This window comes from Motacilla alba, chromosome 24, assembly GCF_015832195.1.
Source record: "Motacilla alba alba isolate MOTALB_02 chromosome 24, Motacilla_alba_V1.0_pri, whole genome shotgun sequence".
NCBI classification, from domain to species: Eukaryota; Metazoa; Chordata; class Aves; order Passeriformes; family Motacillidae; genus Motacilla; species Motacilla alba.
Window position 1 is genome coordinate 291,413 of NC_052039.1, and position 20,448 is coordinate 311,860.

At 47.4% G+C, this 20,448-nt stretch overlaps 1 protein-coding gene across 1 annotated transcript; it reads right to left on the minus strand.

Moving 5' to 3' along the window:
* Positions 1-55: 55 nt before the first annotated feature.
* LOC119711312 (transmembrane protein 45B-like) lies at positions 56-10,943 on the minus strand. The gene is made up of 6 exons (XM_038161337.1): positions 10,805-10,943; positions 4,474-4,675; positions 3,763-3,975; positions 2,550-2,734; positions 1,506-1,651; positions 56-826 (listed from the first exon to the last, which is right to left on the minus strand). Exons 2-6 carry the CDS (start codon positions 4,655-4,657, stop codon positions 709-711), a joined length of 846 nt encoding a protein of 281 aa, XP_038017265.1. The 5' UTR covers positions 4,658-4,675; positions 10,805-10,943; the 3' UTR covers positions 56-708.
* Between the last annotated feature and the right edge of the window lie 9,505 nt (positions 10,944-20,448).

Below are 20,448 nucleotides of genomic sequence, written 5' to 3' on the forward strand. Positions count from 1 at the left end.
AGGCAGCCTAAAACAAACCATATGCTTGTTTCATCTTGCTTTCCAAGCTGAGGGGGTTTATTTTCAGTGGAAAACTGGGACATTTCATTAATCCCTGCTGCATGGCCATGTATCTTACAGTCCTTTAGGCTTTGCAGGTCTGAGGGATGGATTTTTTCTAAGCTATTATTACACACTCTATAATTTATCAGTCTTAAATTTAAGGATATCATCTCAGTGAAGATTTTCATTTCACATTTATTTACTCTCTTAGCCTTTAAGTGAACATAAAAATGAGTAACAAAACCCCTCTTTAGTTCAAAGCTTCAGTAATAACATTTGTATTGTGTGCAATCAAGCCCTGGTGTTGCAAAAATTGCCATAATCTCACATTCAACACTCTCTTACTCGTCCTCCTTGGGGTGATGCCTTGCTCCAGAGGTGCATGACCTCAGCCTGGAGATTTCCCTGACTTCAATCACAGCAGGTGATCTTGTCACACTGAATTTCCATGCTTTGTTTTGCTGCTAAAAATCACTTCAAGCTGTGCCCATGTCTGAGCCAGAGATACTTGGGTATGGATGGAGGGCAGCCACCCCTGTGTGCTCAGTCTTCCTCCCAGCAGCACCATGGGGGCATCTCTCTTCCAAAACAAAAAACATTTCATTTAATTTGTTTCTTCTGGGAAAAGGACTGTTCAGGTATTTGGAGCAGGAGTTTGCACCCTCTTCACTCTTCATCGGAGCCATTGAAGAAGGCAGCTTGGGAGCTGCTGTCACACTTCTGCTGCCGGACCCCCAGGCTGATGTAGGGCTCTCCCCTGCCTCTCCAGAGCCTCTGGAGACAGCTGCAACACAGGAGCAATAAATCATTATTAGAAAAAAACCCAACCTAATGCCACTCACCAGAACCCTCATTCTAGAGGTCCTAAATTGCTATTGATAGGGGATTGAGTGGTTTTTGTTCTGTATAAAGTCTATTTGATGGCATGGACTGAACTATCCATTTTGTAACTTGCACAGCATCCCTCAGAGCATCCCTTAAAGTGGGATAATCTTCTCATCCCCTTGGAAAAGCCAAACTGAGGGCTGGTAATGTCTTAGTTTTTGTACTTCTAAGAACTCAGTGACCTTCAACCGCTTTGAAGTCCTTGCAAGGCAGAGGATGAAGTGTCAGGGGGTCCTGGTAATGCTTTGATGTCTCTGTCAAACTAAAGTTTGGCTTCAGCACTCATTGCAGAGGAAAATAAGCAGTGTGACTTCCAGGAGCACCTCTAGGGACTCAGTTGTTTGACTTCCCATTTAACACCAGTGCCTCTTGCTGACACTGTTTTGCATTCTGTGCACTCAACAAATAACGTGCCCTAAAACCTGCAGTAGTCTGGGACTGCTTGTTCAGCTGTGATTTTGTACTGCTGGAAGGGTTGAGTTACATCTGTCTCGCTACAGACATCCCACCCTGCCTGCCTACCCCAGACCTGCCCCAGTTCCTGTCCCAGCCCGTCCCAGCCCCTGTCCCAGCCGTACCAGTAAGCGAGGGTGTAGTTCACCGCCACGATGGCCACAGCAGCTGCCCAGTGCCAGAAGAAGCACATCGTGAGGAACATGATGTTGCTGTGGTCATTCTCATCCCACACAGGACCTCCCCATGGCTGGAACAGCACAACACCGATCTGGGTGGAACAAGAAGCTGGTGGAACAACTACACTGGGAAAAAATTATAGAATCCCAGAATGCCTGAATTGTTTGGGTTGGAAGGGACCTTAAATAACCTGTGCCAGAGCCTCATCACCCTCACAGAGTTATCTTTATTCATGTGGTGACTGAGGAACTTGAGCCCTGACCAGGATAGAGGTTTTTGCTGAGAGTGAAGTTCATCCTTGCACTAAGAGGCCACACAAAGTAAATCTGTGCCCAAGATATCTCTTTTTCTCTTTAATATCCAGAACAATTGTCCCTCAGCATTCCAAACTCCAAGCCATCCTTTGAAAACTCCAGATTTTGTATTTTACAAGTGCAGTCCAGTTTTTTACCTCGAATAAAGGCCAGGTTGAGCTAGTACAGCCTTGAAAAAGATAAGGCAAAGTGGTTTGGGTTTGGTTTGGTTTCTTTTTTGTTTGTTTGTTTTTTTAACAGCTTAGTTTTGAGAGCAGTTATCTCCAAGTGATTTCTTTGCTTTTCCAACTCCTACCAAAGTAAGCAGCTGGCTGTATTTTAACTCAGCTGTTTTATTGCTGGTGGGGTTTTTATCTTTTCACTAAACCAGAGGGAGGCTGCAGAGAGCATTGGACACATTAAGCAATTAGTACTTGGTCATTACGTACTGTAAAATGTTGCTCACTTGCTTTTGCTCTTCTCCCTGGAGAAGCAATAAGCCCCAAAAAACAGCTCTTTCAGCAGGAGCAGCCATCAGAGATGACCTGTGATAAGTAAATTTTCATTCTGGGTTATGAGCTATTTATGAAGTGTGCCTGGCAAAATAATCCTTGGGAAGTATGTGATTGATACGTGATGTATAACTTGCTCCCCTCTTTCCTCTTTGCTTCGTTGCTCTGGGAAGGCAGAACGGACCTGCCAGAACCACGTTCCCTGGACGATGGTGATGTGGGCTCGGAACATCTCCAGGACAATGTTGCCACGCAGGAAAACCTCCAGCAGGATGCTGCCAGCCCCAGCAAAGATGGTGATGAGCAGCAAGGAGTGGATGTGCTGATCCAACATGGGGCGGTGAAGGACGTGGTAATAGAAGAGACAACCTGCCAAAACACGAGCCCTGCTTAGACCAGCATTAACAACAACAGCTGTGGCCACCGAGCTGAGTAAATCACCTGCCTGGATGGCAAATTGAGACAGGCCATCATGGAAAGAGGGGACTCCACATAGCACCATCCCCTAGGCCTCCTGGCATCTCAGCATCCAGGAAGGATGAGATGCCCAACCTTGGGGCAGGAGGATCTGAGCAATATAATGACCAAGGACAGGGTAGTTTTCTTCCCTCATCTGTGCCATCACCTCTTCAGATGACCCTTCCCTTCTAGCCAGGCTTCTGCTGTGTCCTTCCTTCTTATTGCTAAACTTCATCATTTTTTGGGAGCTGTAAATGACAGATTTCCTGGTCTTACATGCCAAACTGTGCATGTAGAGCTGCCCCAGCTGCTGCTGCCTCAAAAACTGCTGTGATCAGGAAAGGAAAATTATCAGGAGCTGTGCCTTCATTAAGGAGGTTTCTATATAAACAAGAGCTTTTCCCATAGGAGAGTGTTGGAACTAGATGATCCTTAAGCTTCCTTCCAAGCCAAGTCTTTATATGATTCTATGATCCAAAAGGGGTCTGGAATCCCGGCAGGCAACTTGCAAGGCAGCCTGAGGACTGAATGATATTTGTGATGTGCTGAAGCCAAAATAAATAACTTCAAATTGCCACGTGCCATGCAAGGAGATGAGGCTAATGATGGCTGCAGTGCAATTAATGGCTCTCGGGGGAACATGGGGCAGGGGAACAGCCTGTGGATGGCAGAGGAATGCAGAGTTCACCAGCCATTTGTCATAACAAGGAATCTTATTCTGCTGCTTTGCATTGCAGTAGCCTCAGAAATCCCAAACCAGAACCTATCCGTGACTGTATTTCTCATCTCATTCCATCCCAGCCTGCCATAATATATCCCCTACAATGTGTCCTATCTCCAGAGGCATCTGGAGTCATATCTCAGTCGGGCGAATATTAGTTCTTCTCTGACTTGGTCCCCAATATCCCTCCCCAAATTAAGCACCACTTTCTACCAACCTTCAACAAACACGGCCATGGCCAACATAAGGCGATCCAGACCCTGTGGAACCACCTGGGAGATGTAGGTGAAGACATCTACCATCCCGGAGAGGCCGTAGAAGAGGTACATGGTGGTGTGCTGCCAGTTCATCAGCTTCACCCAGTTGTGATTCTCTCCGCTGTACAGGTACAAGTGGGGACCATCGGGAACAAACTGCTCCGCCAGCATCCCTGCAGGACACCCAAGAGCATGGAGTTTCTGGGGGTTTATTTGCAATGGTTGAGACTGCTCCTCGCTGCTGGGGGTTCTGAAGCAGGAGCTGGTGAGTTTGCATTAGGGAGAAAAGACTGGATGGAAAAATGAGGCCTGTGTTTAACGGCAGCTCAGCTTTGGGAAGGGGTATGAGACTTACTTTTCCACATCAAACTATACCAGAGATCAAGTCAAGATGGACCTCAAGGATGCATCCAGGCTGCCCAGGGGAGTGCTGGAATCACCATACTTAGAAGTATTTGAAAATATGTGGATATGGTGCTCAGGTTCATGGTTTAATGGTGGACGGGGCAGTGGCTAGTGGTTGGACTTAATGATCTAGGAGGTCTTTTCCAGCCTTAAAGATTCTCTGATCCTTCCACATCTGGACCAATTTCTATGGAGTTAGGGCTCCTGTCCAGTCATCAGTGCAGGGTAGGTGAATACTGGCATAGCAAGTGAAATATAACCCTTACCTATGAGAGAAAAGACGATTTTGATTCCCCCTTCAATGGCATCCACACGCTGGAAACAGTAAGCCCTGTGAGATTTTTTCTTTACTTTCTGGCTAAGATACTGCAGTGGGTATTTCACAGACCACCAGAGTCCAAAGAGCAGGAAGAAGCTGCCTGGAAGCGCGTGACCCTTAAAATTTGCCATCCTGTCTACCTCTTCTGACTACAAGGCAAAGAAAAACAATGTAATTATTCAATTTACACAAGTTATTTGGCACAACACTGGGAAAAAATAGGATTTCCCTTTCAGGGAGGACTGGAGTAGGCTTGACCAAGCACATGGGAATAGGGTGGAGCACAGGGAACCCCTGGGACCTCTCTGAGGTCCTTGCCCCAAGATTAGGAAATGTCAAAAAAAGCCACAGTTGTTTCAAAAAAGCCCAAATCTGCTGCAATGTCTGACACATCCCAGCCTGAACCTTTAATTCCAAGGATCTCTCTCAGCAGTAGGTCCTGCTTTTCTTGTTCTTCTAAAAGTATTAACATAAGGATCTGCTGCTGACCAGGGATTTTCAGGACCAGGTAGGAGAGATAATATGCAGGGAAAACAGGAATGTCTAGGAGGAAACAGCAGAGTGTTTCTTTAGCTCCATGAACAGCCATGGAAGTGGTGTGCAAAGTCCAAAATTTTTTTAAATCTCTCTAATTATTTCAGGCCATAGAAGAGGTGAAAAAATCCTTCATCTATTCCACAAACCACAGCATTTTGTTAAAAATATACCTTCAAAAATACCCCAAAAGCTGCTGGAATCAAAACATTGGGAGTTTGGGCAAACAAATCAAGTCATTCCCAGCATCCTGACCTGCTCACACTCCTTCTTCCCTCTCCTGAGTATCCCTAAACCAGGACTTGCACCAAGCTGCTGGAGCCTCTGTGCGGGACTGCACACATGCATGGTTTGCAGGATGCTGAGGGACCCATTTCCTGGGAGAATTACAGCAATTAAACCCAGCCAGCTCTTCTTTGCTGTTTGCTTAATTAGGTTGAGAACTGATCAGCTCTTTCATGTGGGCTCAACCATATGTTTGAGGGCTGCCTTGGTGTGAGGTGGTGTCAGACTGGGCAATTAAGAATGTTTTCATTGATAACAAGGCTGTGCTGCTGGTGCCCAGGACTTCCTTCTCTGTTTAGTAACTTCTCTGTACCAATCCACACTTAACCATGAGCAGAAACTGTCTCCCTTGTGGAGTGGATGCTGTCCCTCCACATAGCAGAAGTTGCATGGTTTGGAGCTGGATCTGACCTCCCCATCCCAGACATCCTGATTGTCCTGAAACTGCCTTCCCCAGCAGCATTTTGGGCTTCAGTCCCCACATGCTGAAAATATAAACCAAAAATATTCTTATTCTGCTGTTGCACAAGGGATAATTTGTGTGTGGGGTTAAACATGAGTTGTTGCTGTCAGCCTTGGAGAAAGGGAGTTGTTTCTTTGGCTTTATTACTATCTGATTTCAGGTTGACTTCTCCCAGGGACACCTCGTTTCATCCCTGGAAGTCCATGGCTGGTGCAGACACCATCTCCCAGAGGAGTCTGTCCCCATGCAGGAAAATCCACAGGGTTAAAACTAATCTCCTAAATCCCTGCAACCAACCTGCCTGATCCGAGCTGGCTTAACCAAACAGCTAATCCAACAGCTCGAGCAAAGCAAACATTGGCTCCATGTGCAAACATCACTCTGGTAGATGCAGCCACACAGAGCAGCACACGGGGCTGATGTTCCTGCAGTGCTACCAGGCTGGTTTCCATCCTGTCTTCACCAAGCACCTCTGAGCTATCCCAGTGGGTTCATGAAGATGAATTTAGGGGGGATTTAATCCAAGAGTGGAAAAGCTGTGCATGGAAAGGGCATGGTATGAGCTGGCAGCTTTTCAGGTCACTATTAGCACTGCAGGGTTCTGCCTTATTTAATGACTTAAAAGGAAAGATTTATTGACAAAGGGTGCATTGGGTAATTAAACAGAAAATCAAACCAAGATGCTGTTTACCATCAGGGCTAGCACAGTCCAGTGGGTTAATACAATCATTTCTGCAGTCCTTTGAAAGGGGCAATTGGGAAATGGGAGCATCCAACTGTTTCCCTGTGATTAAGGGAGCAGCATTCCGAAGCCATGGAGAGGGCTGAAAAAAATCTGAATTTTCTGGGTAAGTAGAGAATCTCATCACATACATGAAATGGGGGTAATGCCTTTAAACTGAAAGAGGGGAAATTTAGATCAGGAACAAGGAGGGATGGTGAAATATCAGGGTAATAACTGGAAGCAGAACCAAACCCACCCCAGAATACCACAAGAGGGATTGCTGCCATTTCCTGCTGTATTAATGCTACAATTATAACATGACCATAGCAATATACACTCAAATATGTAACTGATGTAGCTCTTGCAGTTACATATTAAAGGCTGATATAAAGTGGGGCCTGATGGTTTTCCTGCTGAGATCGATGCAGTCAAACTGGGATGACCTGAAGGGTACACTGATCAATCACAATTAAAAGATCAGTTAAGTGGGGTGGCACAGCCACCTTACAATGCTTATGTGATCTAGGCTGAGCTCAGGGGGTCATGGGGACTCTTTTGTGGCTGCTGGTCTCCATTCCTGCCTTGTAGCCGGGAGCACATGGCTCAGTTGGGACACGTGACCCGCAAAACTATTTCTCCTGCTTCTCTTCCTCCTGTGAAAAACATGCAATGGGCAAGCACAGGGGAAAAAACCAACCACAGTTATGTTGTGCCCTGAGGCAAACAGCTCTTGTTTATCCCTGTAGCTCCAAAGGAAGTGAGACATGCTTACAATCAGCAGGGAAAAGAACAAGCTGAAAGTCCAGTGGGTGCTGTGTTGGTGGCCACAGCCACCACGCCAGGACAACCCTGCTGAATGTGACTTTGTCCCTTCCCTGATCACCCAGCCATATTTGGCAACACCCTTGTGTCCCTGCTGGCTTGTCATTCGTGCTCTTTGCCCCCTGTTTATTATGGTGCCCTACACTGTGTCTGCTTAATGATTTACTGTTTCATCTGCTCTTATCACCTCCCAGAGGAGCTGGTTTTTCTTGGTTTATAGCTAATGCACCCAACCACCGGGGAAGGCATCTGGAGGATGGTAAGGAGTCTGAGAGCCCGATTAGGCTTTCACCTCCTTCTTCTCACACTACCCTGGCAGCCACAAACTCTCTTTTTGGCCACAACCTCGGCTTTTTTACTATTCCAAATATCTCATTTGGTTTCCTGAGGGATTTTTTTTTTTTGTTTTGCTTGGGGTTTTTTGGGGTTTTTTTAGTCCATTGGTAGTGTCTCAGTCAAGGCATCACTTCCATTTTCCCCAGCTAGGAAATCATAGTCTAAAGTTCACCAGTGGGCAAAGCTGACAGCCATCACCCCTACAATTAACTTTGCCCTTCAACCTGTGTGAATCAGGCAGTTCAGACACACCAGAGCTGGTTTGCTCACTGTACTTGTGCTTGGCTGTCAGAGCATCTGTGGGTGACAGGGATGGTCCCCAGGGAAAGGGTGACTCAGGGAAGAGGAAAAATGTCTTGACTTGTGAAAAAATCACCCAAACTGAAAAACCACCCAAGCTGAGCTCAGGCTGAGATGAGGAATGCCGCTGAGATGAGCATCTGGAAATAATGAAGCTATTTCCAGCCTTCCAGAGGGGCTCTTGTGTTGAATCTGCAGCTGCAGGAGCACATCAAATCCAGACCTACAGACTGACAGCAGCTGAGGTGCTGTGCTCAAAAAACCATCCTCAGACAGCCCCTTCCCTATCCTGCATGTCCTCTGTGTGTCTTCCTGAATACAACACAACCCACTGCCCAAACCTAATGGGGATGGCAGTGAGTGAGCTATCTCTGCCACAGGAGTGAGCTATCTCTGCCTCTGAGGACAGAGAGATGGCAGGAGACACCCAAAAGGTATCAGGAGAGGCATCACCAACAGTGATAAGGTCTCCTGTACCCTGTGCTGCCTCACTCATTACCAGCACTGTCTTATTTGTCTGCAGAGGCACTTATAATCATAGCAGCACTTCCATTAGCTCCCACAGGAGTTGGATCTCTCATGCATTAATGTCAGGCTAAAACCCCACTCTGGACCATTTCATCTCATTATCTTCAGGCTCTCTTTTCCCTCTGTCTCTGTCTGCACCAGGGAGTGTTAACAATGACACTGAACAATCATCTTCCTCATACTGGTAAGCTCAGCTGCTGCTGGAAAAGCAGGAAAGCAACATTTCTGCCTCTAAAGGATCCTTAAGGTGTTTGGACTTAGATTAAAAAATTATCATCATCATTGGACACTATTAGGCTCAATTGCCAGGAAGTATATGAACGATCATCAGGTACTGCAGGAGCTTATGCAGTGCCTGCAGACAGAGAACACAAACTGAGATAATCCATCCTCCTGAAATAAGAAAGTTCAAACAGGGATGAAAGCTTTAAATTCAGGATGCTGGACTAGAGGTCTATTTAATAGACACAATGGATCCACCTGGAGAGAGACACTGAGGGAGAGAGATACAAAACCTAGTGATGAAGAGGTTATACAACTCTCTTATGTTGCCTCTTCCTTATGCTGCCTCCATTTGTGTCCTGTTTTATAAGCCCCTGGTTTGGATTCTCCACCTCTATCCTTGCTCTGAGCCCTGTCATCAGGGAAGAAGTAAGAAGCTACATCCCAGCAAGGAAAGCTGAGAAACAAAATTAATTAGTCAATGCCTAATTACAGAGGCTCAGAACAGGCACTGTCATTCCTTTGTGACCTGCATTTGTTTATTTGTGGTTTTAAGACAGTGAGGTCTGACTTTAAAAATTACCTGTTGGGGGAAATGCACTTTACCATCTCCAAAGCCATTTTTCTTTGCCTCTCTGTGATGGTAAAGACATTAAAGTGCTTTCTAAAGGAGTGGATGCCATCTGTGCCCTGAACTGCCTCCCTTGCTCTATGATGTGTGATGGGGCAGCCCTGACTCCAATAACCCCTCACAGGTACCAACCCAAAATAAACTCAAACCCAGCATTATCACCATCAAAAATGCCACAAAAATCAGTATTTACAGAATCCTAGAATCACAGAACAGTTAGGCTGGGGGGAATTTCAAGATAATACAGTTCCACCCCCTGCCATGGGCAGGGGCACCTTCTACTAGATGAGGTTGCTCCAAGTCCCATCCAATGTGGCCTTGAACTCTTCCAGGGGTGGGAAAGCCACAATTTTGTTGAATTTCACAACTTCTCTGGGCATTTTCCAAAGAGGAGATGAATACTTGTCCTCAAATTGTCCCAATTGTCCCAGAATGTGACACAGGATAAGCACTGTGTGTCTTCAACATCCCTCAAGAAAAACTATCCAAGACAAAGGATTAAAATCATTTCCTTTACAATACATACCCAAAATAGCCACAGAACACATAACCCTAAGCTTGCTGAGTACCATAGTTTGTCCCTGGGTACCCCAGAGCTGTGGTCCCCAGCATCGCCCTCCACAAGCACCTAGAGCCTCAGCCATCACACCCTGTCCTGCCAAGGTGAGGGGTTGGTAATTTTTTAATGGTAAGCTGGTAGGAGGAATGGAAGAAAGAAGGAAAAAACCTTTCCCTGCAGCACAGGTGGTCCTGCCCACAGCAAGAGAAATGGCATGAGATGAGCTTCAAGGGCCCTTCCAACCCAAACCATTCTGGAACTCTACAAATCAAAACTGAGGTTTTAGGCACTGGAAGTGACTTTTCTAGGCATTGCTGTGGGTAGAGGAGTTTTTTGTGGGGAAGGAGTTCTTGGTTCAGTGCACACAGCAGCAATTTCAGTTTGGCTGTGAGGCAGAGGATTTGCATTTAATTTGGCTGGGAGTGGAGCAGGGAGCCAGCAAGGGCTCCTTGCAGAGTGGCAAGGGGGTTTGGGGGCCCTGCTGGCCCCAGGCTGCCCCGCTCTCACCTCTGCCTGCTTTGGGGCCCCAAATATCATGTTTATTTTTCAACTTCCTCCTTGGAAAAAGTTACTGCAGGTTTGCTGGGCTGTCCCATCGTCTCCCAGCCCAGCAGGGACAGCAGCCAATCCCCTATGAGCCCCTCCACAGGGACCTCAGGGCAGGCAGGTGGGCTGAGAACACTTCAATCTCTCCCAGATTTGCTTTCCTATGGCAAGTGGTGGTTCACCCATTCTGACCCCTCTCTTCTCTCCCCATGGAGTTTGGATGCCAAATTGAGGGGTCCATAAAGGGCAGGCAGGGGATCCCTTCCCGTCCCATGGTGTGGGGTGACCTCCCCCCTCCCCCTGCCAGCCCTTGCCAGCAGAGCCTTACCTGTCCTGGTGATCTTGGTGCTGCACCTGCTCCCAGGTGATCTGTGCTCCTCCCCTGCCTGTGGCACCCGCCTCACCTGCCTCCTCCCTGCCTCCCAAACCCTAGCTGGGAGGGAAAGGTGGCCCTGGACACAGAAATCCTCCACTCCTGGGCACACCAGGTGCTTTAATTTGCAGTTTTCTCCCACAAAAGTAATCCATGATTTGCTGAATTCTGGCTGTCTCAAGGCTTTTCCCCTCCAGATCTTAATTTTTCTCAGATTTTGTACAATGATTAAATTTCCTTCAGTCAGAGTTCCCCATTACTCACCTCATGCAGAATGGGATAGAGGGGAGCTGTGTGGGGCATTACCCCCCCCACTCCCAGATGCCTGCACCCCTCATCCCCAAAACACTGCATTAATTATTAATGGATTAACTCCTTCAAAGCACTTCATTTTCCATTTTCAATGCTTCCCAGGTTTGATGGATGGCCCTCCTAGGATACCCACTCCTAACCTGTATTTCAACTCCAAATGCAATTTTCTGACCAGGCCTCCTATAAAGCTGAGTTTATCCTTAATAATACTTTCCACTTTCATCTCCAGGCCTGCAAGTTCTTTACAAATGTTAAATAATTAACCCTTATGACACCCTTGGGAGGAAGAGAAGCATTATTATGGCTATTTGTAAAGAAAGCTCTGACAGGGCCTTCTGTGCTTCAGCCCTGGGTTTTACTCACTTTTAGGGAGCAGTGCAGCTACTCACAGCACTGAGAGCAACTACACCTGCCACAGGGAATTTGTAGCAAGGAAGCCAGATTTTAATGTTTTAAATACATCCACCCTGATCTATAAATGACTTGGGGTTTAGAAGAGCTGTCTGCCAACCCTGTCTTTTTCTTTTATTATTATATTACGATTTTATTGACATAAAATCTATTCCCTCTCCTTGTCCCACAGTGTTGTTTAAACAGATGAGTTCTTAAATAATGAATAATTATCAATAAATCCATCTTTCTCACCTCCCAGAGAGATAAGTGCTGCTGGAAGGGAGGAAGCATCCCACAGTCATCCTCTCCTTTATCAGTGGTGGGGTTGGATGCCCAAACTCCCTGTGTTTTTCAGGTGGGAGAATTCAAATTTTCTAGAGGCAAAGCCAAGCTCCAGGTCTTTCCTATCTCTTCATTAAATTGTTTTACAAATGTCCCAGGAGCCTGGTGATGTTTTGTGTCCCACACACCCTGGAATAAATCAGAATTAATTGAGGGGTTTACACTCACCCTGCTCCAGGCACATAGAAGGATTTACCAGAAATTTACCAGATTTACCCAGAAAACTACCCCCAAAACTGAGGCTGAGGAATAAATGGAAGGAAAACAACTGTTGAGATGGAGGGCTTGGGAAAAATGAAGAATTATTTAGCCTGGGAGTTGCGACAAGTTCATGAAAAAACCCCCATGAGATGTCTAAAAATGCCAATGAGACCCAAAAAAATGCCACAGAAAAGTCTTGGTCATGAGTGAAGAAGTTGCTGTAGCTGTTACATAAGAAAGACTGAATTTAGCTAAAAATGAAACCTTTAGTTAAACAAGATTCAGGAATGGGAGCTTGTTCCCACCCAAAGCTCTGCTGAGTCATGTTGGTGACCTGGAGTCATCCTTGGCCATCAGGAAATTTGCACCTTCAAATATTTGCAGAACAAAATCATGGGGTGTGTAGGGAGGTGGATCTTACTCTAAGGAAACAAATAGCCTCTCTGGGAGTATTTACTGTAGTAAAGACCCTCCCTGATCTGGGGTTACGCAGAACATCTCATTTCCAAGTGGTCCTGAACAGTCATTTCCTGATAAAAGACACATCAAAACCTGATGTCATCTCCATCATAACTTCCTAGAGCTCAGCCACTTTTAAAACCTTCACAGTTCCTTAGACAGCCTTGAAACCACATGTAAAGGCTGTAAATTCTTCAGATGTGTGTCCAGTTTAGGCTCTCACTATCCACAGGCACTGGGCTACCCCTGGAGGTGGGAATTCTGGCCAGCACAGCAGCGAGTCTAAAAAACCAGTCCTGATCAGCAACTTCTCTCAATCTTGCCTCCCCATGAAATCAGTCCTGAAAAAAAATTCAGAATTCCTATTCTAGGAATTCTTGAGGCCTCAAAAAAGCTCTTCTGTGTCCTGTCCATCTCTAATTTTCCACCTCCGGATGTCTATTTTTTCCCTGCTTATCTCACGCAGAGCTGCAGCTCCTAAACATGGTTTAGGATCTCACAGGAGATCTGGCAGCAAAGAACTCCCTGGCAGTCTCTTCACATCAACATGCAAAACTAGGAATGACCAAGAAAACAGGAGTTTGCTTCTCTGGGAATCATCTCAGTATGCTGTCTTGTTAGAAAATACCTGCAGTCTCCATGGATGCAGCTTGGGAAGCAGGCTGGAGCATGACGTGGGAGTGATGTTCAGAGAGAGCTCAGAACTAACAGCTCAGAGAAATGGGGGAAATGATAGAGTGTCAGAGCCAGGAAATTAGTTCCTGCATTTTCCTGTGTTGGCAGAGGGGACGGGTGAAAGAGTCATTTGCCACGTGGCCACATATCCAGAGAGAGGTGCTGCATAGGCTGCCTGCAATTTTAAGAGGCAGGAAAATAGGAAAGCAAGCTGGCACACTGGTCAGACACAGATATTTGTCTGGTCCCTTGCTGGAATAGCAATGTATTTTCCAACCAAAATGATGATGTCTCATTTTCCTTCCCCTCCTCCCGCACCCACAAATCTTGTCTGTGTAATGCAGGCAAAAGGTTTTGTACTTAGATGCTCTCATTTCTAAGTGAGCCACCTCCTGATGACACCTCCCTAAGCCTTCCTGGTACCCAGGGAATGATCCCTCACAGCATCCTCCCATCTCAGTGTTGTTTGTCACCTGAGTGCTCACCCATCGTGTGCAACCCAGATTTCCAGTGATTCTGAAGTACCTTGAAATGGGGGAAGGAGCAGAGACCTGCAGCTGCTCTAAAATACCATCACCTAAATTTATTCCTCTCCATGGGCCAGTTCAGTCCTCACATACAGAAAGATGTGGAGTGTAAAAGTGCCCTGGGGAGATGACAAGAGACCCACCAGACTCTGCCCAAAATGTGATCTAATTCTTGCAAATGCCCTGTTCTCATGCAAATTGGTTGAGGAAGGAGTTTGCCAAATGGCAAAAGGAGGAGGTGAATAAATCCAATACGGCACAACTGCAGCTGTGGAGAGCAAACAGCATCCGTGCACAGCCAGGAGGAAAAGGGACTGCTTTGGGGTAGAATGAGGCAAGGAAAGGTGACATAAGCAAAGACAACCCCCAACAATGTCTCTGTTACAGCCCTGTGAAAAGATCCGAGAGCCCAGCTAGGTAAGAACAGGTGAGAATTAAATAAAAGCAGGGAGGGCTGAGCCCTCATGTGATTCCAACTGCATCAGTCCCAGCTGGATGCCAGAACTGAAGCATGCTTAGACATGGCAAATCATTAATAAGGGACAGAAAAGGAAATTTGTGTAGCCAGATGAAAGAAGAGGATGAGAAAGGGAAGGCAAAGCATGAGAAAACAGTGACAGGCAACAGAGAGGGAGATTCAGGGAGAGGTGGTGAAGGTTAAAGATGAAAACAACGGCACCTAAAAGGAAGCACAAAGTGACCAACCTGTGGGAAATTTTAACAGGACAAAAAAAATAATTCACAGCTGATGAGCAGTTAAAAAAACTAACAGGAACACAAGAAAATGTGCCCTTAAAACACCTCAGATGGAGAGTGACCCATCCAGGAGAGGTGCAGGGGAGCTTGGCAATCCTCAAGGCTGTGCCATCATCATTGTCCCTGGGAGCCAGACAAAATTAAATCTTCACATGCTGGGAGGTTTGATTTGGGGATTTTTCACCTCACCCAGCTGCCATTCAGCAATGATGGAGCAAGGGCACATCTCGGTGGCAGAGGGAGGAATATCACCTCCCCAGCCAGGCTCGGCCTTGCTACTCATACCCAGATCACTTAATAAAGCAAGAGGAATTTGGGTAGAGGAATTTGTTCATCTTCAACACCTGGAGCTGGAAGAAATGTCTCTGAGTGACGGTGAGATTACTGGGGACATAAAGCTGTGAGGAGCCAGATGGTTCAGATGTGATGGGTAATTTCATCTGAAAAGAGAGAAAATCAGTTCATCATTTTGACATGTTAACACTGAGCCCTTTACTTTTGAAATTAGAATTGGGAAGTGTCATCCATACTGATATTTAATTGTTTTTCTTCCTAGTCATCATCTTTACAATCTTCTCCCCTCTTATCCTCCTCTCCAGCACTCCTGCTCCAACTATATTTCCCAAGTAAGCATTTATAATTTCTGCTACATTTCATTTAATTTTCAATCCTAAAAGTTGAATTACCATGAAAAAAATACCATGGAAAACGATACCTAGGTCAGGGAAGAAAAGCAAGTTCAAAACCTGGCATTTATTGACCTTTAAACAATGGAAGCACAACTCTGAGAGGCTGCAAACCAGCATCTCCCCCACTCTCTGCAGAAGGAACTTTGGATGTCAAAGTAATCCAGCCTTCCCTGTAAATTCATCCCCATAGAGGAGTATGCTTTGGGAAGCAGATGCTGAAGATTCTGGGAGCAGCCTTCACACCCGAGAGCTTGCATTGAGGATTTGTATTGTTAAACGACTGAAGAGATGTGGGAATTGGGGGCTGGAAGGGTTCCTTGTGGATGGAGGGATGTGGGATGCCACCCCAGCCTCGGGGACCAGCTACCGCACGGTGACCAGACATCCGGATGTGCAGAACGGAACCCCGGGAGTATTTGGGAACACTAGGTGGTGCTGATGGCTCACCGAAAGGATCCCGTTCTATCACAGAGGGATGCTCCGGGGTGCGAGGGTGAAGGCCTGGGGGGGGGGGGGGGGGGGGGGGAGGGGCGGGGGCTGCAACTCCATTTGGGGGTTGGCTGGGAGCCCAGGTGCGAGAAGCTCCTTGTGTCACTTTGTCCTCCCTCTCCAAAGGCACTTGGCCAGCAGCTGGACGGCTGCCCTGGTTTCAGGACGACCGGTTCTGTCCCAGTTCCTTCTCCCACTTTCTCGAGGCTATACCCGACATCACATCCCTCGCTTGCCATTGGGAAAACTGAGGCAAAAGGAGAGGCATTACCCAAGGCGATTCCCAACCCACCCGGCGGCAATTCTTTTCCAGAAAGGAGGTAGAATTGCTTTTTGGGGATCCCTGAAACAAATGTAAAGGTTTCAAACCATCCTTTAAAAAATAAGGATTGTGACAAAATGCCAGTTTTCACCAGGGATCTCTTTGCTGCTGCGGATTTGATGTGCATAGATGAGTTTTCAAGCACCCGGTGAGAAACAAGGAGGCTGTTAATTAGGGTGAAACCCACTTAAGGCTGCCGCCCTCTCCCCCTTCACCTCCATTCCTCCTCCGCGGGTTCCGGTTACGCCGCGGGTCCATAAACAGCGTCTGAAATAATTGTGCAGTTGTCACAGCCGGGCAGGGGAGGGGGGACTATTTTAAAACGCCCGGCTTAGCCCAAAGGGCCGAGGGGATTGTGGCACGGCCCAGCTGTCCCCGCCGAGCGCGGGCGGGGACTTCAAAGTGCCAGGCGGGATGTGTCAGCGCCAGCCTGTCCTGGCCACCCGGCCGGCGAAAGGAGCCAGGCTGCCCCGGGACTGGCTAATGGTGTTTTGACATGTTTCAAGAGCAATTGCTGGGATTCGAGAGATGTGGGGAGCAGCTGGAAGAGACCTGGGGGTGATGGAGGGAGAAGGGGAGGGAGGTGGGGGAGGCAAGAGGGGGGTTGGTAGGGGGATGCAGACGTGGTGAGGTTGAACATTTCTTTTGACTTCAGAAACTGGGGCGGGGAGGAAGCAAAGCAGGGAGTGCTGCAGTGCCTGTACTCTGGTGCTGCAAGTCCTAAATGGGGGAAACAGAGAAATACGGGCTTCAAACTGAAAGAGAGGTTAGATTGGCTATTAGGAAGAAATTTTTCCCTGTGAGGGTGGTGAGGCCATGGCACAGGTTGCCCAGAGGAGCTGTGGCTACTCCATCCCTGGAAGTGTCCAAGGCCAGGTTGGAGAGGGCTTGGAGCACCCTGGGATGCTGGTGGAAGGATGCAAGTGTCCCTGCTGGTGGAAGGTGTCCCTGCCCAGGGGAGGTGGTTGGAACATGATCTCTAAGGTGCCTTCCAACCCAAACTATTAATTTTAGGATTCCATTCTAGAATCCAAAGGGATGCACATCTCATCAAAATGTTTCTCCTTGTCCTGTACCACTTCTGACAGTGACACAGGTTACACCTCTGCTCACCAGGGCAAAGCTCAGAGTCTGGAAGAAGAGAGGAACACTAACAAACTCACAATCCCATTGGATAACCAAGCTTTGGCCATGACATGGCCATCCAGGTAGAGCTTCCCCATAGCTCCAGAAGAAGAGATAAAACTTTGATGTTGCCTCTAATGTAAGAGCTAATTATTAGAGTATTATCAGGGCCCAACCAGCCATTCCCTCTGGTTAGTGAAGGGCTGGATAGCTGAGAAGACAAGGATTCTGTTGTCATCTTAGGCTCTTCTTGTTCTGTTGCTCTGTCTTCACATGAGCAGGACTGTCCTCCCAGGGTCAGCATGATCACAGAGCTCAGTCACAGAACCAGAGAATGGTTTGGTTTGGAAGGGGCCCTAAAGATCATCTAATTCCCCTCCCCTGCCCTGGACAGAGACACCTTCCACTAGACCAAGTTGCTCAAGGCCATATCCAAATGTGGGCGCTTCCAGGGATGGGACATCAGCCTGCTGAAAAGGGGATGCTCAGCTGGGGCAACTCTTCCAGGTCTATCACCCAGCTCCCTATTTTCCATTACTTCTCTGCAAGCTACTAAAGCCCATTGCCTGCATGCTTCCCACATTTAGATTTCCAGAGATCATCAGCAGCATTTCTATCCCAGTGATCTTCCTATTTACTATGTGGTACCACTGTCTTGGCCATCATGGTGATTTTACCCTGCAAGTCAGCAACCCCAGTTGAACAGCCTAATGTAGAACAGCTCTTCTTGTCCATGTGCTTCTTGTGCCTCCAAATACTCCATGCACGGGCAGACGTGTGGGATGCCTTCAGCCTTGTACCCACCAGGAATGGCTTCCCAAAGCCATCTCCTGTTCTTTCATGAATAATCAACTATTTCAGGTCTCATCTAAAGACCATTTTTTCTCCATGTCCTGTACATCTAGAATTTCTGGATAACTGTGATGCGCTGTCCCAACCATTTGGTTAAATAGGCAGAAGTTTGGCAAACTGAAATGGGGCTTTTCCTGAAGCCAGGACAAAACATGTAGGAACATCATGACATCTCAGACAGGCTGAAGACTCAGATCCCCTGCAATGTGAAGTCTGAGGATTCCCAGAGCCAGGCAAGAGCCGTCTTTCAGCAGCTGTGATCCATTTATAAGGTGGGTTTGAACATTTCCGACTGGGGAATGGATGCAGAGGGGGCAGACAAAGGTGGGGGGAAAATGGTGTTAATTACCAGTCCATTTGTATGACGTGAAGCTGCCCCGGTCCATCATCTCATCCCCGTGAGCTGCGGTTTGCCAGGTTTTAGGCTTTCATTCCGGGATCCCAGCGGGTCCCTCGTTTCTCCGCATCGCCGTAGGGACGGCAGCTGCCGCCGATCGCTCCTGTTAGAAGGGAGCGCCGGCGCTCCAGAAACCATTTCGGCAGCATTTGTCGCAACAGCCTGTGCTAATCTCCTCTCTTTCATTTGTAATTATTTTCTCACTCCGGCGCTCCGACAGCGCAGCCGCCCCGGCAGCCCGGCCCTGCAGGCCGCGAGCGCCGCGGCCGCGCCAGAGGAGAAGGGACGCGGGGGCGGAGCGGAGACGCTGCTGCGGCAGGACGGGGGGCTTCAAACGGGCTGGGGCTCCTCCGGACGCGATTGAAGTGGGCCGAGGGCTGGAGCCGGCAGCTTTGAGGCAGCCTGGGCCAGCACGACCAAGAATAATTGAACAAATAGTTCATCTGGTGACCCAACAGCTGTAGGTAACAGGCGATTTCCAGAGGATTAGGGGGGGCTGTGAAAGGAAGGTCCCACGGGAAGCCTAAAACTCTCATCTTGAATTTAACCAGCCAAGAACACATGTTGGAGCCTTTTACTTACTTTTTACACAGATTTCTTCCCTCATCCCACTCCCTTTTTATCCAAACTATTCCACAAACCAGGACATTTAAGTTGTTGAAGCGCAAGGCAGGAAAAATGGAGTCTATGGCAACGAGATGAATTAACAAGTGGTAGTTGATTCCTAAATGGGGTTTTCCTATTTTATTTTGATCTAATCCTGGCAGTAGTATTATAATTTTTGCCCAAAATTTCCACTTATAGTGTTCATAGCAGCCACCAGCAAAGTGAGATGATTTGTCAAACAAAGCTGACCCCTAGAGTGAAGCTGGGTTGTGCTTTACCTCGCAGCCACTTCACACTGAAGCCTTCTCTTTCTCTGCCGTGGCACAAACACCCAAAACAAACACTCTACACCCAGATGTTGCTTCCCCCAGGGTAAGTCAGAGCAGGTTTAATCCCTAACCCCTCTGCTTTTGATTGCATGTGAATAGATACAGTGAGAGATGAAGATAAGGCATGTTGGGAGTTGGGAGTGGGTTGCAGCTCGGCTATGGAAACTGCTTCTACATCCTGTCCCACAGAGTGCTCCAACCTCAACCTGAAGGATCATGTCTGGGAGAGATCATTCCAACTGTACCTCACATTACCCTCTCCAAAGGCAGAGGCTTCATTGGCTCTGAACCAGACCCTCCTAAACCTGTCTGAAAGACTTCTGGTTCTGACTTGGACCAAGATTATGGATTTTTCAGGCACAGTTTGCAAGTTCAGAAGCCTTCAGTAGCCAAGTCTCACACTGCTCAGAGGTCAAGTGACAGAGATATCGCTGTACAATTGGGGATTGCCCAGGGAATGCCTCCAGCACACCTTGTGCCCACTCTCAATCCAGCTGCAGACTGACTCAAAACATCTGAATCCACTGCAAACCCATCTTAATCCACCAGCAGACACCCAGAGGAGTAAAACTCACAGAGCATCACCAAGGATGAGCTCACCATGGCCAGACAGACCCAGGATGTGCTGCTGGCTTAACCTCTCTCTCTCTCTCCCTTTGCTGCAGTCAAGACAACCAGTTTTGATTAAAGTACTCGTTTTTAAACAGCAATGAGATGAAACCCCATTTACCAGCCAGAGGCAGACTCTTGCCGCCCACATGGCACAGCACACTCTCCAAATCCAATGCCAAAATCACGTACATGTATTCACCCCAAAACAACCCAAATCTGAGGTTCTCCCCATTTCCTCCCTTTGCCTAAACCACACCCTATTTAATGGTGAGGATATGATGGTGTCAATAGGTCATAGCAGGTTCCATCCAAGCCCTCATCTGCAGGAGACAAGAGGACAGAACTGTGAGAAGTGCTCAGTGGCATCCCCTCATCCTTTCCCACCACACCAGACTCATTTGGACAAAGACTTGGGGGTAGAGTTAATGACCTAAGCACTATTTTTAGAAAAGTAGTCCTCTGTTGGGTATGTACTTGGCAATCCTCAGAGCTGCATCACCAGCAAGGAAACCT